This window comes from Panicum virgatum, chromosome 5K, assembly GCF_016808335.1.
Source record: "Panicum virgatum strain AP13 chromosome 5K, P.virgatum_v5, whole genome shotgun sequence".
NCBI classification, from domain to species: Eukaryota; Viridiplantae; Streptophyta; class Magnoliopsida; order Poales; family Poaceae; genus Panicum; species Panicum virgatum.
Window position 1 is genome coordinate 43,170,176 of NC_053140.1, and position 20,891 is coordinate 43,191,066.

The 20,891-nt window shown below is 48.5% G+C and overlaps 2 protein-coding genes across 2 annotated transcripts; both read right to left on the reverse strand.

The window, feature by feature from the left end:
* Positions 1-8,577: 8,577 nt before the first annotated feature.
* On the reverse strand, positions 8,578-9,593 carry LOC120707554 (monothiol glutaredoxin-S5-like). The gene has a single exon (XM_039992472.1). It carries the CDS (start codon positions 9,397-9,399, stop codon positions 8,938-8,940), a length of 462 nt encoding a protein of 153 aa, XP_039848406.1. The 5' UTR covers positions 9,400-9,593; the 3' UTR covers positions 8,578-8,937.
* Positions 9,594-16,643: 7,050 nt separating this feature from the next.
* Positions 16,644-18,433, reverse strand: LOC120710125 (zinc finger MYM-type protein 1-like). The gene is made up of 3 exons (XM_039995794.1): positions 18,427-18,433; positions 17,261-18,321; positions 16,644-16,664 (listed from the first exon to the last, which is right to left on the reverse strand). The coding sequence occupies exons 1-3, from the start codon at positions 18,431-18,433 to the stop codon at positions 16,644-16,646; spliced, it is 1,089 nt and encodes a 362-aa protein (XP_039851728.1).
* Positions 18,434-20,891: the final 2,458 nt, after the last annotated feature.

Genomic DNA, 20,891 nt, shown 5'->3' on the forward strand with positions numbered 1-20,891 from the left:
TGGCAAGAAAATAAACTGAAAAAGATGTGGCACGCACAGATTTGCCAGCAACCAAGCAGCAATCTTATTTTTTTGTGGCGGACTCAATGCAGCGTGGTAAAGTGTGGCGGCAAACCAAATATGCCCTATGTACCAAACATATGTCCTCTCTGTCTCTAGAGCTGCCTTGTTAAGTTCAAACCAAAATATCAGAAGCAAATTACCTACTACCATGCACCAGGATGTGACGATTCAGGAAAAGACCAGATCTGTTCAGTCAATTCAACATCAAGTATAGTCACACACACATTCCTAGGCTTCTAGAGAGAGTTTACAAGCACGGCAGTCCTGGAGGCTTACGCTTCCATGTGTTGGCCGGCCAAGCTTTTTTGATCTTTTTGTTTGGTTTGTATCTGAATTGACAATTCTGTGTGGAAACTTGCATTCGATTGCTGTCCATTATTCCTCCTTGTACTTCCCAGTCTTTCTCCGTCAGTCATTTCCTCGTGGTTTTCTCGTTGAAGCTGTCTTATCTACATAGCACCCACTAACTATTTCTCTCTTCATGCAAAGTGTCCACCTCATTCTCCACTAAGTGTCCCACTAACTTTCAACTACCTTATTAATTACAAAAAATGTTCATGTTGTCATCTCTACAATATGCAATACTTTTAATCTTTAATTAATTAAAGTAAAATCATATACATACGCTATTTTTTCATCACCTATTCTTCTATAATGTGATCAATATTCTATTGGTGTTTCTTCTTTTAGATTATCGATTTTTACGAGATTCAATAAACAAGAAAATGTCCATATGACCTATACTATGTGCAATACTTTTAATTTTTAATCTATTAACGTAAAGTCATATACATACTCTATTTTTGCAATGCTTTCAATCTATTAACGTAAAGACTCATATGCCTACTCTATTTCTTTGAGCACCTATTCTTTTATAATGTGATCAAATATTCTATTGATGTTACTTCTGTTAGTTTATCGATTTCTACCAGATCCTGATAAAAAATAACATGCAAGTAAAATTCATATCATCTATATAGTATATATAGATGACACCCACTAAAGTCATTAACTCTATTTCTCTTAACATGCAAGTTATCCGCATCATATAGGAACACATTATATCAAATGCCATATCAACGTCCACTAGGGCTATCTATTTATGTTTTCCATCGATTTTTTTGTGAATGTTGCCATGCAATCATCTTAATTTTTGTACTTTCAAATTTCACGTTAAAATTTTATTTAAAAAATCTCACAGCAACGAGCGGGATATCACTAGTTAGTGTGACTACTCAAACCCACCGTGAGCTCATGTTGATCTCTCAAGTGACGACTCAAGAGCGTGACAGCAAGGTAACGTTTACTTTTGTCACTCCTCCCTGAGAGGAAAGCAGCGCAGTACTTATTACTGTCACTGGCGACGCTTCCCCTTTTCTTTTGCCATTTAAGTACGGCAATTAAGCGCTAAACCGTCGCCAAATCCGTTTTATCTACAAAGATATGATACTATGATAGTGACCAATGGGCCGCCATCGGCCATGTATATGCACACGTTCCCGTCAGACCAAGACACACGGATGCGTGCATGTGCATCATTGCCTGTGCTAAACCATGTGCATTAGCACTAAGCTACTGGTGGTAGAGAACAAGTGGTGGCTTAAAATACAATGGCCCCCTGCCCATGTGGGCGTTCGGGCTACGTGGCGCGATTAGAAGCACACTCGGCAGGAGGCACTGCACGACGCCAGACACGCATGATGGCTTGTCATGTGTGTAGGGTGCAGGCCCACAGGAGTTTCGGGTTCAGTGAACGTCCTCCGGACGGCCGGCCCTTCAGGCGCAGAACGGACAGGGAAGAAGAGAAGGGGACGGGCCAATCGGAAGCAGCAGGCTGCGAACGAAGATGCGCGCGGATCGATAGGATTGCAACCTCCACGCCGCATGTCGGAGCGGAGCTGCGGCGACGTGCGCTCTGGCAGACACAGACAGAGCTGAGAGGGATCGGCCCGAGGGAGAGGCACAGGCAGGCAGGCAGCCGCGTGATAGGGAGTCAGGGAGACCAAATAAAAACGACCCTGTCCGGCCGGCGAGCTCGAGCTCGTGCTCGTCGTGGCATCGCGGTGGACACCGCGTGGTGTACGAGTACGATGTGTGGACACCGGGTGAATAAACCGAGTAAAGAGCTCCCGCAGGTAGCATGGAAGGAGATGCAGCGTTGTCCGCTTGCTCGCCGACAGGGCCTCGTCAGCGGCGCGTGTGCATCCCTGTGCACTGCGCCCATCTCGCCGATTCCGGCCGTCAGCAACGTGCGGATCGACCATGATTGGGTGGCTTTGACTTGCGACGTTACCCTCCCTTCGGGACACGTAGTGTGACAGCCCCATATTTGTTAACGAGTTAAACATAGCATCATGTGTATCATTAAGCTTTAAATATAATTAGCTCACACTTAAAGAGAGAATTAAACATTGGGCTAGTCTACTATTTTTGGTAGTGGCGGACAGTCCGCCCCTATACGGCGGACGGTCCGCGGTTATGCCACATGGCTGACCACAGTTAACCTCGGACACATCGACTTCACTGCCACGTCACCCATCCGCGGACGGTCCGCTCCTCACTCGCGGACGGTCCGCCAGTGCATCTCTGGTGCGTGTCATGCGCGCAGAGTCTGGGCGCCACGTCCCACCCTCGGGCCCCACTCGTCAGCCCGACCCCTCTTCCCCTAGGAACCATCTCCCAGCCCTCTCTCTCCCTCCCACTCTCCCCAAACACTTCTCTCTCTAGCTAAGCCATGGAGGAGCTCCCCTTCCTCCTCTCTTGCCATTGAACTCCTACCTCGCCGGAGCATCGCCGGAGAACGCCAAGAAACGACGCCGACGAGCTACACCGCCCCGATCTCCTCTTCTTCCTTGGGGAGGAGCTTTCCCCAACAAGTTCTTCTTCTACTCCATCTCCTCCTTCAAGCCCCAAGCAAGGAAGACGACCCCGAACTACTCCAAGCCTTCCCCATTGCCTTGAAGCCCTTCCCGGTATCCTACTTGACGCCGGTGAGTGTTTCCCCTCCCCGATCCATTCTCCATTGCCCTAGGATGTGAAGCTAAGAACTCACCTAGAGCCCAATCACCATTGTTGACCTAGAGCTTTGAGATCTTAATGCATGTGTGGTTTAGCTACCAAAGTGAACTCTCTAGGCTCCCAGGAACCTCTAGGATCAAACCCCACCCCAAACCGTGGCCGGAATCGCCGGCGGCGAACTCACCGGTGAGCCTCGGCTGTGTCGCGGACGGTCCGCCCGACATGGCCGGACGGTCCACCAGATCCCCCCAAATCAACAGAGCCTCTGCACGATTCCTAGCCTTTCAAGATTTGAGAGGCGGACGGTCCGCTTAATCTACGCGGACGGTCCGCGATTTAGTCAGAGAGCATGTTTTCACCCAACACGATCCGCACCTGATCGGCGGACAGTCCGACAAATGGTCCGCCGTTTAGAGCCGGACGGTCCGCTTCTCCCAAGCCGGACGGTCCGCATTTAGTGGTTCTTTACCCTTACACTTAGCTATGATTAATCCACATATGTACTACATGTCTAGCCCCTTTATCATAGTTTTGCAATGTTAAATCATACCTTCTCATACTATTTGCATACCATGTCAATCATTCATGGCATATTTATTTATCATGCATCATTGCACTCGTGTAGAGACCGTGACGCCGGAGCAAGAGGAGCTTGAACCGGAGATCGTTGGAGACTCTACTCCCGTCGAGACTCAAGGCAGGCCCCTAAGCATTTCTTACACCCTATTTTGGATCAATGAAGTATATGTGTCTTGTTTGCGCATGAGTTACTATATATATCATTGATTGCGTAGAACCTATTTGATGCATTATCAACCTTGATTAGGATATCATGTGTCACGAACTATATGCTTAGCCATGCTTAGCTACGGTACAAGACGAGAGGTGGCAAGGTCACCACCACTTGCGAGCTATAGGATATTTGATTAATTTACATGATTAGTCAAGAATGGATAAAAGTTGAGCAAATATGAAAGATGATTCGGACTTGGGCAAGTATGATAGGGCCATGTTGGGATGGAGCTCACATGGTTAGTCTTGCTTGAGTTGATTAAGGACCGATGCGTAATCGCTTTGATAATTGAGCACCTTTCCGTACAAACCACATACTTTATAATGGGACGGTAAGCCAATTAGCATGAGTCACACATTGCCTTGATCGGATTCGGTGCGAGTTGTGATGGAGTGTGATCGGCGGGTACGGTGCACTTGTCCTTCTCGACTGTTCACTCATAGCCGGTTGTGTTTGTGTGAAAGGTTGAGACATGAATCAACACTTATTCTTGACCGTGGGTATGGTCATTGGTCTTGTTCTCGTGTTGGAAAAGTTGTACACCCCTGCAAGGTTTTTGATCTATTGCAATAGCCGCGCTCTCGGACATTGAGCACGCTCTTGTACTTTGACTTTAACGTAGAGTTACCGAGGAAGTTCATGGAAGATTGAGCTTATGATTTATGAACACTTTACTTATGTAATTGTTTGATGCATGCTTTAGAGATCATAGATGCCCTGTCTTTTGCTTATTACAACTTGATCAAAATTAGATGCTTTTATGCAAAAGTTAAATACCATACCCTATTCTTGCTACTAACCAAATGCATTCTCTTTGAGGTCGGGATAGTATATACCCATATTGGATAAGCCCTGCGAGTACCTTTTGTACTCATGGTGCTATCGTTAAAGTTATTGCAGGTGATCCGCAGTCGGAGGCTGTTTTTGGTACTTCTACCCCGCGGACGGAGGTGCGGGTGAGGAGTAGATGGCCGGTGGCTATGAGAAGGACACTATCGGCATATAGTGTTAACCTTCTATTTTGTACTATGTATGGAATGAGCGCGATGTAGAACTTTCCGCTGCAAAAAAAACTCTGAAACTTGATGTCCTTGTACTTGAACCTCTTTTATGTAATCTAAACTCTATGTACGGTTGTGCTTGTGTGACGATGTCTACATGTTGTGCAAGTGGAGTGTGTTTAAATCCTGGGCGGTGCTCCTGATACATTCCAAGGACTACCGGGGTTGGCCCTTTTTAATCTAGTTGATCAATGGGCGATAACTTAATTAAACGAGATTAACTTGGGCTGGTTCCTCACACGTAGCATCTCCTAATCCTCTGCCATGAGGGCGGCATGAAGGTTCCTCTCCCTGCATATCTTAAAGAGTCGAGAAAAGAATGGCGTGATACTCCATCGCCATGAAGGCTAGTATTTAGCACTGGAGCAACATTTGTTTACTGTCGCGATGTCTCGGCATACTGAAATAGACCTGGGCAAATGTCGGGTCGGGTCGGGTTCGGGTCGGGTCAAGGCCGGGTCACGGGTCGCATAGGACGGCCCGCGCCCGACCCGTACTTATCACCGGGTCGGGTCGGGTTGGCCCGTGCACCCTGCGCGGGCGTGTCGGGTCGGGTTTTTTTTCGGGTTGGGTCGGGTTTTTTGGCCTTTGGGTTGGGTTTTTCGGGTTGGGTCGGGTTTTGGGTCAAAAATCACGGCCCGTGCCCGGCCCGTTGATTGTTGCGGGTCAAAAAATACGGCCCGCGCCCACCCGCCACGTAGCTCGGGTCGGGTCGGATCGGGTTTTTTTCGGGCGGGTTGGGTCGGGTTGTTCGGGTCGGGTGACCCATGCCCAGGTCTATACTGAAAGCAGAGGGAGACGAGAAGCGAGGGCGGACTGGAGCTTAGCGTAAAGCCGCATGTACCTGGAAACGCTAGAGACTGGTACTGCCGCCATGACAGCTCCTGCGCTATATCGGTGGCCCAAAAGGGCCCAGTGTATGTAATCATGAGAAAGGGAAAAGCTGCTTGTCACTACAGGAAAAATAAACTGGAAAATCGTCATGGCAGCAAAGGACTTTCCCTCGACCACACTGTGTGTCATTAGCAATAGGTGTTCATCCCTGTGCAGCGCTGGTGTTGGTGTTCATCGAATGTGTAATCATCAGCCCACGAGAAGGAAAAGGAAACAGATTTCTGAACAGACGCAGATTATGTACGTGGAGATGACTCGGACAGCTCGTGGGCGTGTGGTCTGTCGTTCCCTGCCTGGCGGCGGCCAATGACCACGCGCGCAAGTACAACAAGTAGTACTCCCTCCTTCCCCGTTTATAAGGCATGGTGGAACATGACACGGTCTTCTAAACAACACTTTGACCATTTATTTATCATATATTATATCACTTTTGATTATAAACTTATAATCATTGTAAAATATATTTGATTATGAATCCAATCATATGAAATTTGCATTATAAAAATAAAAATTTAATAGTCAAATTATTGGTCAAAGATGGCAAGGTTTGAATCTTGATATACGTGTATGCCTTATAAACAGGGAAGGAGGGAGTAGTAGCCTACTACCCGCTTTCCGCCGCGGCCAGGGCGGCGAAGAAGGGAGTGAGGACCACAGCACAAAGCAGCAGCAGTGAACGCGGAATCTCGCCACGCTACGGCGGCTGTACTACCTGCACTGCAGCACGCGGTATGCGCGCGGCCGGCTGTTTGTTTGGCCGCGGCGGGGACCACCACCACCAGTCCACCACCACGGGCGAGGCGAGCGCCCAGCGCCCAGCGCGCTGCTGCTACGGTCGCGGCCGAACGCGGCGGATGCGGCGCACATGGCGTATTTGGTGCGGTGGGCCGCGGCCACGGACGCGGGCGCGTTTGGTGGTGGCCTGGCCGGTGGCTGCGCGCGAGGCCGGACACCCGGACGCGCGGCGGCCGCCCGATCCCGCCGCTTTATCTTCTTTCCGCTCTCGTTTTCGAGTGGCAGAATGGCAGTCTGGCTGGCTGAGAGAGCCGAGCCCGGTGGCCATACGGAAGTGCCAAGAGCGGCCGCGGCTGCGCGACAAGTTCATGGCGTGTGGGCCGTGAGAAACCCTGCCGTGAAATTTCCCTCTGCCTGGCGCCTGCCTGCCACTGTAAAAGGAAGCTCTCTCTCCATTTCAAAAAAAAAAGGAAGCGCTCTCTCTCTCTCTGGATTCTGACAAGAAAGTCCTTTACCCAGTCCGAGGAAGGACGTGCCTTTTGTACTCCACTTGGGAGGCGAAGATTTTTGCGCTGCTGCTGGATCCTTGGGCTGCGGTCAATTGACCTGTGTTGTGTACTCTCATCTCGCTGCCGTCGCAACCACTTGCGCCGCGCAAATCCACGAGACGGCAAGTTTGATTTCTCCTCTGCTGCGTCGTGCTTTGCTAATTGCTAGGCTCCCTGCGACTCGAACTCCACGGTTGTTTCCAGTTCGCGCCCATCACTGCTTACGCACTTGGCAATATCAGGAGCCGTTTAGTTCCAAAAAAAATTTAGGTGTCACGTCAATAGTTTGACCAGATATCGGAAGGGTTTTTCGGATACTAATTAAAAAACTAATTTCAGAACTCACTTGGAAACCGTGAGACGAATCTTTTGAGACCTTTGACTGCATCATTAACACATGTGGGTTACTATAGCACTTATGGCTAATCATGCACTAATTAGGCTCAAAAGATTCGTCTCGTCGTGTACATCCAAACTGTGTAATTAGTTTTGTTATTTAATTACATTTAGTGCTCCATGCATGTGTCTACAGGGAAAATTACAAATTTCGAGGTGAAAATTTTTTAGAACTAAACGCGCCCTCACTACGGTTTTTTTTAGAAGACGGGAACAGTATGACTACGCTTGTCCCACGCAAGAGTACAGCGAAGCAGAGCTACTAGTTCCTTAGTTGCATCGTCTTCCGTTTGGCACTACTAGTTCTCTTCCACGAGCAGCCACGAACCAGTTGTAGCAACACCAAAAAAAAATGATTTTGTTTGTCGCAAAATCATGTACCTTAGTACTGGCAACATGAGATAGTTGGGTTATACTACTCCAATTCGATGGTGTCTTAATAATCCAGGATTTGCATCCTAACATCCTTCTTATTTCATTCCATTTTTTGCTAATTTACTACTCCTACAAACCACGTACGTAGCAAAGTTCGGTCAAAAATTTACTTCTGTGGGGTAGGAAAAAAAACAGAGAAAATATGCGTCCGTGACATGCCATCTGATCGCATCATAGTGCAGTGACGTCCAGTCGTCCACCCACGCCACCTCAGCAACCGGCCACGGATCGAGCCAGCAGAGTACAAGACAAAATGAAAATGCCGTATACGGACGGCAATGAGCCGTATGGAGCAGCAGTATACCAGGGCTGTGTTCAGATGAGGGGAGAAGAGGAAGAAAAAGTCACATCAGTCACTGTAGCACACTGTATCACTTTTCGTTTGTTTGTGGTAAATATTGTCCTACCATGACCTAACTAGGCTCAAAAGATTCGTCTCGCAACGTACATCAAAACTATGCAATTAGTTTTTTTATTTAACTACATTTAGTACTTCATACATGGATTATTTGCTATATTTAATGTTTCGATATGATAGGAGATGTGATGGATGTGATGGAAAATTTGGAAATTTTGTGGAAACTAAACACACCCCAGGTGGTATGATGCGCACAAAATGGTCCAAGAACCACACGAAATGGGAAACCGGACAGCTCATCTTCATTAAAATCTGAAACGGAAACGACTGTACAGATGCGGCAAATGTCCCTCTCTCTCCGCCTCGCTCGTCTTCCCTTCCGTATTCACATGATGGATGGAAGAAGCGAGCACGCATCACACACGCTACCAAACAAGCTATTACTGGATAAAATTATGTAAATTAGGAATTATCATTTGCTTTCTTGCTTCCCCCCTAAATCAAGAAAATCGAACAAAGTCCTAGCGCAGCGCTTCATCATCCGCCGCGGTGTGAGGTTTAATACTCGATCCAACGGCGGCCTTTTTTCTGTGTGAAACTGGAAGGCAGAAAGAAACACGCGCCTGGTTGAATAAATTAGAGCCAGAGGGCGCCGGCCTTCTTGAGGATGGGCACGAGCTCGCCGGAGATGTGGACGGCCATGAGCCGGTCCAGCCCGCCCAGGAGCTTCCCGCCGACGAACACCGCGGGCAGCGCGGCGGCCTCGGCGCCGCCGGCCGGGGCGACCCCGGCGAGCGCGGCCTCGTCGGCGACCTCGTGCACGGCCGGGTTCACCCCGAGCCCCTGCAGCAGCCGCTTCACGACGTGGCTCAGGCAGCACCCGCGCCGCCCCACCACCAGCACCGGGCTCTCGGCCACGGCCCTCTCGACCTCCGCCCGGCCGCCGTCGTCCCCCGCCGCGGCGTCGTCGGGCCGGGCGGGCTCCTCCGCGCCGGGGGTCGCCGCCGCCGGCGGCTCCGGCTTCACGGAGACGGCGCCCGCCTCGGCCGCCGGCATGAGCCACGGCCGGGCGCTGCTGTAGGGGATCGCCTGGTACATTTACTTCCCCCGCGCGCCTCCCCCCGACGTGCTTCGAGTTTGACGTCGCGGCCGCAGGGTCGTCTCTCTCCCCCCCTAACTTTTCCGTTCTCTTTCTCCCTCTCCCCTTCTTTTTCCCCCCTTCTCCTTCCCCCAGCGAGCGTGGTTCGTGTGTGGGTCGACTCACGATGGTTGGGGTGGGCGCTGGTGTGTAAATGGCGGGGCGACGCGGGATATATACAGGGGCGGGAGGTGAGGTGGGCGGGTGACGTCACCGCTGGCCCCGCGCCGCGACGCGGGGGTAGCTTTCGACCGGTTCGCGCGGACTGACTGCTGCGGCACGCGAGTCTCGCTCCTGGTCGAGGAGGCCTCGAGGGGGCGTTGGCGTGGAGGGGGCGTCAGCCGCGGCTCGGGACGCCGGCTCCGTGACGACAGCCGCTACGGAGGCGGAGGCGGACCCGCCGCGCGCGTTGCGGTTGGGACTCATGATGGGGGCGGGCCGCGGCGGCGGATCGTGATCCTGGTCAGGCGGGCACGATTTTTTGTGAGCCTGAGCCTGAGCCAAGTGGACGACGGATCAGCCGCCGTCCTAGACTTCTTTCCCAGCCGAATCGGCGCATCCACGGAAGGGAAATGCAAGCTATTTCGCTGAGATAGGGCGAATCCAAAGTTTCTTTTCGATCGTAAGATAATATATAATTCTAATTAAGACTTAAGATTACCAGTCTAAATTATGGATCAGCTACGGATCGAGTTGGCTAATTGCGCTACAAGCTAAGACCCTGAAACGTTGAGCTAGCTGGAGCTTATCGCAAACCAGACATAACAATCATAAAAGTTGCCATCCTCTATCAGAGCCGTCCAGAAAGAACCAAGCCGCTCCGTTTGGATCAACGGCGGAACCGTATACTATGACCCCCTCCAATTTCGAAGGGAACCGGTCAGCACAGACCAACCGGGCCCCGCTAGCTTGCCACTAGCTAGCTGTAGTAGTTTCTTTTCCGGTCGTCGATCGCGCGCGCCCGACGTTTCCGCGTGTGTGATGGCGTCGGCAGCGTCGTCGTCGCCGTCGTGAACTCGTAATCCGAGACGTCACGCGGGCTGGACTTGCGGTTGCGGCCCTCGTATTCCTCCCGTTTTTTTACCAGCACATGTCGGGCGCGCGCGTTCCCCGTAGCTAGCCCTGGCCCCCGATTAAACTAGCGCCGGTCGAGCCGCAGCCGCGCGCGTCCCGATCGACCGGCCGGGCCGGGCCAGCTTGGGCGGAGGAGAGGACGGCCGGCGTCCGGTCAGACCTACCGTGCGTGCGCGCGTGTGCTGTGCTGCCCGGTCGATGGAGAATACGATTGCTCTCGCGTGGGCGGGGACAGAGCCGGACAGCGCATGTGGATCACGTATGACGTCCCTCTTGTAGGTCCCGGACGTCACTGCTTCGGTTGGGGGCTTGGGGCCGTGGGGAGAGGACAGCACGCGTGACGCATCTGGAGGAGCGTCTGATATATTTTTTGCACTTGCTGCTCTTGTTTCTGCACTCCGCTGGCGTCTCCTTGCGTGCTGCAACCGTAGCGGTAGCGCTGCTCGGATTATTGTATACCGTGCAAGGTGACAATTCAGAATGGGTTAGGATACAGTAGTAACAAAATCAACCACTCCCTCCCCTCCCAAAATATAGGATATTTTAGTTAGCTTGTCCTAATTATGATAAATTCCTTAATTTATGAGAACAGCATTTAACATGCACCATGCCAAAAGATTTTTTTTTTGCGAATCACGCCAAAAGATATATTACAAAATTGTATTTCGTAATTGATCAAACCTTGCATATTCAACATCGTAAATACTATTTTCACGTAACCTTATCAAAGCTAGGCGAGTTTGACCTATAATAATAGACTCGGAAATCCATATCATATTTTTTTTAGGGATATCCATATCATATATGGAACATAGGGAGTATATATGGGAGTTATTTGCTGTTCATAATAAAGCTATATATACCTTCCCACTTCATGGTAAAATAGCAAGGTATATAATTAACTTTAGAACTGTGAAAATTGAAAAGCATTTACTTGGAAGTTTCTTCAGCAAGTAGATGGACGGCACAATTGCAGCCGGACAAAAAGCATAGCTAAATGCTTGCGTCATTGCCAAGCCGCATGACGCATAGTCGCATATACATGCAAGCACGTACGCCAAGCATCAAGTCCAACTTGGTATATTTTGTCTTGGCTTCCTCCGCCAAGTGGACAACACACATACATAAGTGCTGGTGGTCTTCTAAAGCTCTAAAGAGAGATAGAGGGGGGAAATACTAATCACACGGTCCTAATTAAACCCTTAGGGTTTAGTGAGTATATACGATTTTCACTATAAATAACTACGCACGTATTGATCTAGTCATCCAGATGCTGTAACAAAGTTTCGCACCTTGTTATTGATTCAAACATTGTGTAACTCAATACTTAATTATATTTCAATTCAAATAATAACCAACCGGACTCGAGTATTTTTCGTCAACCCCCAAATGCAATCATTCCCGAATTTAAAACCGTTTTGATATTCCTTTCGAAAAAAACAGATTGCTAACTATTTATGAAACTAATAAATATTATGTATTTATAATTTAAACACCGAGATACTTAGACAAAGGCATCGATGTATCAACAGAAGAGCGTAGCTCAGCTCGTAAGGTTCTTTGGGGTAGAACCTGCCCATCAGAGTTTGAGTCCTCAACTCGTGGCACTGGTGCTTGTATTTTTCTAGATTAATTCCAGGATTATTTAACAGGCGATATTCTTTTAGTGGTAGGTGACGTGCCAGTCAATAGCGAGGCGCTTGCTCTTGGTCACTTCTTCAATCTCGAAGATCTGCCGGCTCAGTCTATCGGAGGTACTCATAGGAGTATGGTTGCATTCGTATATTCTTTAGGATGAGTGTGCGTGCGTTTGTGGATCTGTGTCTTTAAAAAAATAGAGCCATAAGGATAAGGATATGCGTGATGCATTCGAGATTCCCGGTTTCCAAGTACAGCACGCGCCTTCCCATTGGGTCGCAACCGGGCCGTGCAGCTCGGTAGACTCATTTGCGAGTAATCGGTATTCGAAGCCTATAATTTTGGTTGTTAGGACCGTTTGTTGTCTTGGCAATGTAAATGATCGGCGTGAGCACATCGGTTGCTCCGTGTTGTAATTCTGAATTGTTTTCTGCTTAATAGTTAATACAATGATATGCTCAACTCTCCTGAGTATTCGAGAAAAAAAAGTATAACACGTCGTCCCCAAACGTGACCAACAAACTGAACTACTCCTATGAGAAATGGCAGGGTACAGGAGCAAAGTTTTCTCGTTTTATTTGGCTTCACGTGACGAATCCAAGCCAACTGGACTGATGCACATTCAACGTTGAGTTGTGTCACTACTTAGTTGGGCCGGTGGTCAGCCAGCCAACCACCCATGCGCTCAGCTCTCGAATAGCCCCCACGTTCGCTCACGTTCTGGCCGTCAAAGACCAATCCGCTACCCGGCCGGGCCGGCGTCGCGACAAAACTAGCTTAATACCGATGATGACCGACCGGCCCGGAGCGAACGGGGATCCGCCGCCTGCGCGCGCGGCGTCGCCGGCCGCCCGCGCGGGGCTCGGTCAGAGCGCGCGATCGACGGCGCGACCCACGCCGCGCCCGTGGTTGCGCCCCGCCGACGCCCGAGCCGACGGGGTCACCGCGCAAGTGGGGTGTGGCCGTGTGGGGCGCCTGCTGGCGCCACCCGACGCTCCTGCGCGTCGTCCTGGCGTCGGCCTCGTCGGGGCCCGGTGCGGATCCGGCTGACGTGTCGTGGATATCGCCATATCCGGATATGGTTCGCGCGGCGCGCCTGCGCACCCCGGCCCGTTCCGTTTTATCCACTTGGTGGTGGTGCCTCACCCTCGCTCCTGGCAGTCTAGCTCGGCCGCGGAAAGCTTTCGGTTGTCCCCGTCCACGCGGCACGTGTTAGCGGCACAAGCAAGTCTCCAACGGATAGCGCCTCCGTCAGTCCGTCACCGTGCAAAAAGAGATAGGATCGGAGGTAGGGGTGGTAATGGGCCATGGCCCTAATGGCCTCTTCACAGCCCAATAAAGTCCTTAAAATTTTTAGTTCAAAAATACATATGTTTAGAGCCCGGCCCTTTTAGGGCCCGATCCTTAGATTTTCTAGTTCAAAATGTTGGGCCCTTTACCACCCCTAATCGGAGGTGGTGGTTTTAAGTCCACGATAAAGTAGGCCGCACTCTCGCACATAAACAGATTACAGGTGTGATCCCCAAGCTCATCGTACCGCCACCCTAAGTCCCTAACCAAGCTCTGTTTGCATGGAATAATTCTTATCCCTCACATTTTAGCTCTAAATTATCCTTCATGTATCCAAACATGTGGGATCATTTTGGATTAAAGTGAATTAGCAACTCAAAATCCTTAGTCCCTTCAAGAGGTGCTAATGATACTAATTTACGTGGACCCCATAAAAAAGGTGAGTCTGTACGTATATCTAGGTACAAGAATGAGAGGGAGAAGATGAGTATTAGCCCATGAATCCAAACAGCTCAGCTTGAAATAATTCTTAGACTATCAATTCTATGCTAAACATTTTTTTTTTGAATGGACGGCAAGAGATTTGCCGAATTTTTATTAGAAGAGGAAAAATAACAAAATAATAACCAACAACTCAAAAAGAAAACAGACGGTGGTGCTCCATCTAACAACTCTCTGCACCAAGATCACACTAAACCCCTGGGGGCAACTAACCAAACAACTAATCACTAGCCATGGTATTGGTAAAAGAATAGGCTAAACTGAATTGTTGGAAGTCTTCTTTAGCTAGAAAAGCCAGGCTAAACATTAGCCCTCAAATTATCTTTGAATTAATGTTCCAAATAGGACTCACATCTCACAACTTTATCAGTCGGCACACTTTGTGGTTGGAGACGGGTTAAATCGCAGGGCGGAACGGGGCAAAAAAAACGGGGCACAAATGCCAGGAGTGACCTTGGGCCCGGGGCAACTTCCATTTTCTCCGGGCAACGGTGCGGCGGTGGGCGGCATGTCATCCCGCACGTCATCTGATCCCGAGCAGGTGCGTGTCTTTGCGTTTCCGAGCGGAACATACAGTGCATGGTTCAGAAAGGCGAGCCCGGACGTCACTGTTCTTTGGAGTTGGGTGCGGCGGCGGTGTCAGGCAGTAGAAGTGGCCACTTGTCGCCGATTCGAGATCCTGGGCTGGGGACGGGGAGGATAAACGCGACGCGGCGGCCACTCATTCGGTCGGCCTCGTAAAAATCTAGCGAGCCTCGCGCGCGGAGGAGATAAGCCCCGCATCACCCGCCGCCCAGGTGCCTCCTTTTTCCCACGGGAAATGCGGCGAGCTCGTCGTGGTGACCCCGATCGCGAGCGGAACCACGTCTTGTGGTGGATTCGGCGTCCAGCCAACGCACGCAGAAGGTGACCTGCCAGCGTCCCTGGCTTACTTTTACGACCGACTGGTGTCGCACGACGGTGCTTAGTTATGAATTATCCTTTATGTTTATGATATGATAATGGTATGTAGAGAGCACACATGCGCGCATGCGATCTTATCTTTGCTTGGCTAACCATGTCCACGAATTTATGAAATCTGTTGACCTTGTCCGGCCTCCAGCAGCCAATGTTCTGGGAGTAAGAATGCTTACGGGCCTGCAGAGATAGCTCGTGGGCTAAACAATAGCAAACCATTCCTCCGCTAAATTGTATGGTGCCCGTCCATATACTTTCTGTAAAAGGCCATCCGCGTCGCATGTCAGCAACGTCCACACGAGCCCGCACCACTGGCAAATTCGGCCTGCCCGTGTGACGCGCGTGCGTGGTCACAAGGCCCACGCTAAGCAGCCGGCGGGAAGAGTAATAAAAAGGAATAAGAAAGCAGAAAGGGCCCAACTGGCAGCAAACCGATGGCGAAACTCCTGCAGGCCCGCCCGGGAACAACCGCCGCATGCATGTCGCGAACTTTCCCGAGCCTGTCCTGACTCCCGAGTCCTGACCCCTAGACCACATGCCAAAAAAAAACGACGTTAGCGTTTTCTCAACGCTGGACTCTGCGCGTTGCACTAAACATGCCCGTCTCCAACCAGTTCTTTCTCACTTCTCACCGTGTGCCGCGACCTCCACCGGGACCGTCTGCTCACCGCCGCACGCCGTGCGGACGGTCCGCCGGGTTCGTTGGAGCGCGCTGGTCGATCAGGGCGGCAACGTAAAGCGCGCTGTAGGACAGTAGGAGTCTGATTTTCTCGTGACCCGGACCGGAAGAACGGAGCGTGGTGAGGTTCGGTGTCTCGCGTGGTAGCTGCGCGTTGGAGACGACCCCGGCCGCGGCGGCGTGGGTGCAGGGGCGAAGCTAGAGCAAAGAGAAACCGAGTGCACACCTCAATATATATATGAAAAAAAACTTGTCTAACATATGCCAAGGCACATAAATACTTAATAAAATGAAGAATACAGTAGCACAGATAGTTATCAATAAACACCAACAAAATATTAATTGGTCTACATTGTAATGATAAAATATACCTCTTAGTATTTGCGATTTCCTATTTTCTTAAAGCGATCCACTACAGCCTCGTTTGTAACTTTTAACATCTTTTCTTTCTCCACATTGCAAATGAGACAATGATTCATGTAGTCATCTCCCATACGGTTGCGCAGCTTTGTTTTCACAGTTTTCATGGCTGAAAAGATCCTCTCTACTGTAGCAGTGGCGACGGGCAATACAAGTACTAGCTTCAAAAGCCGATAAACCAAACTGTAGGTAAGATGTTTCCTTGTCGCTACCATTTTTTGAGAAAGCTCGACAATGGTATTTATGTTGGCAAATCTGTCATCTCCACGCACATCATCAATATAAAGGAAAAGTTCGGCGTTAAGATCCCTCAACTCCACATGGTCAAAGTCATTAGGATATAATTTAGCCAAGCTTATCAAACTGTCCACATTGAAATCATGGAATGAATCTCTTGGATTGAATGCAGCCGAACATACAAGCAATTGAGAGGAAGTCTCATTAAAGCGACTATCAAGCTCTTGCAGTAGCCAATCAAGAATTTCATTAAAACAATCAACTTGAAAATGATGCTTGTTGGTAATTCCTGTCTTTTTCCTAGGCTTAGTCGGATCAATGTAAGCCTCATCCATTTCCAATTTGGAAATATCATGTTTATCACAAAACTCATATACTTCATCAAGTACTTTCTCCCACTCCTCTCTTCTAGCCCTGTCCAAATGGTTTCTAGTAGATCTCACACAATTAACAGCATTCACAATATCTTGGTCTTTCCGTTGCAGTGCCGTTGACAAGGTATTTGTGATAGTCAAAATGGTCAGCATGAGATGCAAATAGAACACGAATTCAAAAGATTGGAAGTACACAAGAATACCCCTCGCTTTTCCATCCTTGTCTTCCTTTTCCACATATTCTAGTACTTTGATAATTGTTTGGAACAAGTTAACTAAACTTCTGAGAGATTTATAGTGAGAACTCCAACGAGTATCTCCGGGTCTTTGAAGACATTGTTCCTGATTCAATCCTGTTCCGGTATTAAGTAACCCACATCCCATGGCCTTACTAACTTCATTGAGATTGATATATCGAATCATGTCCCTTCTCTTTGTAGATCCACCCACCACATTCAACAAGGTAGAAATCTTATTAAAAAATTCAGCAATGCCTGTATGCTTTCTAGCAACAGCTACAACCACTAGTTGAAGTTGATGAGCAAAGCAATGGACATAATACGCACTACTGTTTTCTCTCATGATCAATGATTGTAAGCCATTGAATGCACCTCGCATATTGCTAGCACCATCATATCCTTGACCTCTTACTTGTTTCAAGCTCAACTTTAGTTTAGCAAACAAAGAATCGATACATGACTTGAGGTTGGCAGCCGTTGTATCTTTGACATGAACAATCCCAACAAAGCTCTCCTTCACAACACCAGATTTATCAACATATCTCAGCACGACTGCCATTTGCTCCTTGTAAGAGACATCTCTAGATTCATCAACTAGCAAGCAGAATACATCTTGCCCAATATCTTCAAGGATAGAATGCAAAATCTCATCTGCAAAACACTTGATGATGTCTTTTTGTATGTCAGGAGATACCAAAAGGCTATTATCTGCAGCATCAACTGTCAATGCCTTGGCTAAAGCCGCATCATGCTTGGCTAAGCAATCATAAACTTCCCTGTAATTCCCTCTATTATAAGATGTATTTGACTCATCATGTCCTCGAAAAGGCAATCCTTGCTTGAGCAGCAATCTGGCAGTATCAATTGCACCATTAAGTCGAACAAAATATGCATTTTTAGAAGTCTCCAACTGCTTATGAAGAGCAACATCAATGTGTTGTGCTTTGTGTAACAGATCTTCACATTTCTTCTTTGCAATATTGTGAAGGCTGTTAACACCACCAACATGTTCCTTTAATCTTTCTTTATTATGCCAAGAATTCCAACCATCTAAAACGAACGACTTGTACCCAGCCTCTTTCTTAGTGGGGTCTCTAAACAAGAAACAAACAAAACAATATGCTCTATGGGTGGACTCGCTATACTCAAGCCAATTTCCAAATTCATCAAACCATTCAGGATTAAACCTTCTATTTTTATCTCCAATCCGAATAGATGGAAAATTAAGAGTGCGAGGTTGGCAAGGACCATTTACCAGGTACTTTCTTCTTACTGTTTCTCTAAGATTAGGATGATAAGCACTTATTTCCTTCCTTTTGCCTGGATCAAATTGGATCTCCTCCTCCCAATTGATATCCTTAGGAGCTGATGGCATTGGATGAAAAGTAACATTGGCATCTTGCTGCAGAGAATTACCAACATTATTAGCATCATCTGGTGCTTTTCTTTTCAACCATCTTTCCATAAATGCACCTGCAACACATTGTTAAAAATTTCAGTTACATGCTTCCTATGTGCTCCTATTCAAGAATCAAGGGAAGAAAATTAAAGAGTCAATTGATCAACTATAAAACTTACTTGACATGATTTTGGTATATTAGATCAATTTTCAGAGTCTCTAATCTCAACGAATCCTTGCAAAAATAAACCCTCAGGCCTCAACTTTAGAATTTAGATCCAAACAATCCTACAGTTCAATTGAAGTAAGGATAACCTGTAACCAATAAAATAAAACACTGCCTTAATACTTAAAAGAAAATGATTAGCCACATGCCTACATAAGTTCTAAAGGATTCGAATGTTACTATGTTAGAGTGGAGGAACAAAGTAAGAAGCTAGAAGCATGTGCACAGCGGATAGAAAAAGGAGTTGGCAAAGATCACTCAAACCTGCTGCCTGCTGCTGCGATGCAGATTCCGGCGAGCGGCGACAAGTCGTGCAGTGGTGCTGCACAGTCGCAGCGACATGCGATGCTGCCGCCTCGCTAGTTCCGCCTCTCTGGTTTTCTTTTTGTTGCGTTGTCAATTGGATCGCCGGTGTCGTTTCGTCTTCTCGTCTGGCTCGTCAGGATTAATGCGCACAATAGCAGAACAACTAGCGCAGCACCACTCTGCCTTCTCTTGTGGGCCTTAATTTCTCAAATTGATCTGTAAGCAAGCTGGGCCTAGTGGGCATTGGGCTCCATGGCTGTTGTTGCCTGCTGGGCCGTGGTGCACCTAATTGGTGTTTAAGGAGTGCACATGTGGTAAAATTTAGAAGCTAATCACTAAAATTTTGTTTCTTCCCTGGTGCACGTGCACTCGGCAAGTTAAACCTGGCTCCGCCCCTGCGTGGGTGGGTGCCGTGAAAGGTCGACGTCGGGGTGTGGCTTTTTCCAATAGTCTTCACGTCAGTCGTCGTCAATCCATCGACAAGGTCACTCACTCCTGCTGTCCAGCATTCGCATTCGGCATTCCTGCCTGAAACGGTCGATCGTGTGCTACAGCCTGGGGGGGGGGGGGGGGGGGGGATTCGGCTATAGTCGGCGCGTAGTTAATTGTTATCCCAACCTCCCAGTTTCCCAACAAACGGCTCTGGGCCTGGGCAGCTAGATGGTGACATTTCCAGTACCATGTCGTGGCGCGCGGCAATCAGATCCGCTGCTTTTGCTGAACCCTGGGCGATTTCTACTTTTCTTTCTCCAATGCTGCTGGTTAGGCTGTCGTCGTCGCGTTGTTCAATTCTTTGCCATGGAGCAAAAGTTTACTACCACGACTTTGTATATTCAAAGGAACGGGAAACGCCGGTGGTACGGTGGTCCGCATTGCAAAGCGTGGCCCTACCATCACCAACTATGCGTGCCGGGTAATCATCTGAGCTGAGCAAATTAAACGAACTGTACAGACAGTGCTAGCTGGCCGTTGATGATTGAGAGTGATGCGGAGCCACTTGTCTATACTCGCCTGACAGCGCAGGAACGCATACCAGCTTCAAAATCTGCTACCACAATGGACAGCTAGGGGGGTTGAAGACCATCATCGGTGCTGTTCTCCTAATTTCCTAAATAACAGAGCAACAATGCCGATGGTTCTTGTGCCCTTTGAAGACAGCGCGAACTGAACGGAGAGACATGCCAAGAGAAAACCATCCGGTCAGATGTCTCTGGACTCTGGTGGTTGGAGTCTGTTTTGGTGCGTGGGCGAGGCCTGCATCAAATTGTGAAAATGCGAGGTTCTAAACATGGGCCCTATCAACGAGCTTCATGATAATTTCTGGATGTCAGAGGGTATGGAAAAACTCAAAAAACCACCCCATATTTGCACAGCCAGATACTGCCTCGAATTGCACTGCGACTCCGTGCAGTAAGGTACTCCAGTCCAGTGGAAGAATCGGCCTGTTACCAACCGAACCTGGCACCACGTGCTCGTGTGAAGAAAGGGCCCCGCATTTCCACCCTGCTCCACCAACTGCATTACTACTAGCATAGCATGGCTTGGCTTAGCTAATCATAGCTCCCATCGCTTGATATGATAAATCCAAAACCGAAAACTAGACGTCTGATGCTACTGCCAAGCAGAAAACACGCACTTGGATTGGACCAACTACATCTTGCGCTAAATGTCCGATTCGGTTGCTTAATCATTGTTTCTCACCTAACAAGAGTAAAGCGCCGACAATCTCTCACATTTCTATCTGCAGCAAGGAAAATAACGCGTAGCTCGTCGACGTGACGGCGATTTTATGCCGGCAAGAAGCAGTAGGACGACTAAAAAGCAGTAAGGCCCTGTTTAGTTGGTGCGCAAAATTTTTTTGCGTTGGAATCTTGCTAATTTGAAGTACTAAATGAAGTCTATTTACAAAATTTTTTGCATAGATAGATTGTAAATCGCGAGACGAATCTAATGATGCTAATTAATTCATGATTAATCAATATTTAGCGGATGGTACTGTAGCATCACTGTTGCAAATCATGGATTAAGTAGGCTCGTTAGATTCATCTCGCGATTTACAGCCCATCTATGAAAAAGTTTTGTAAATAGACTTCATTTAGTACTCCATGCATG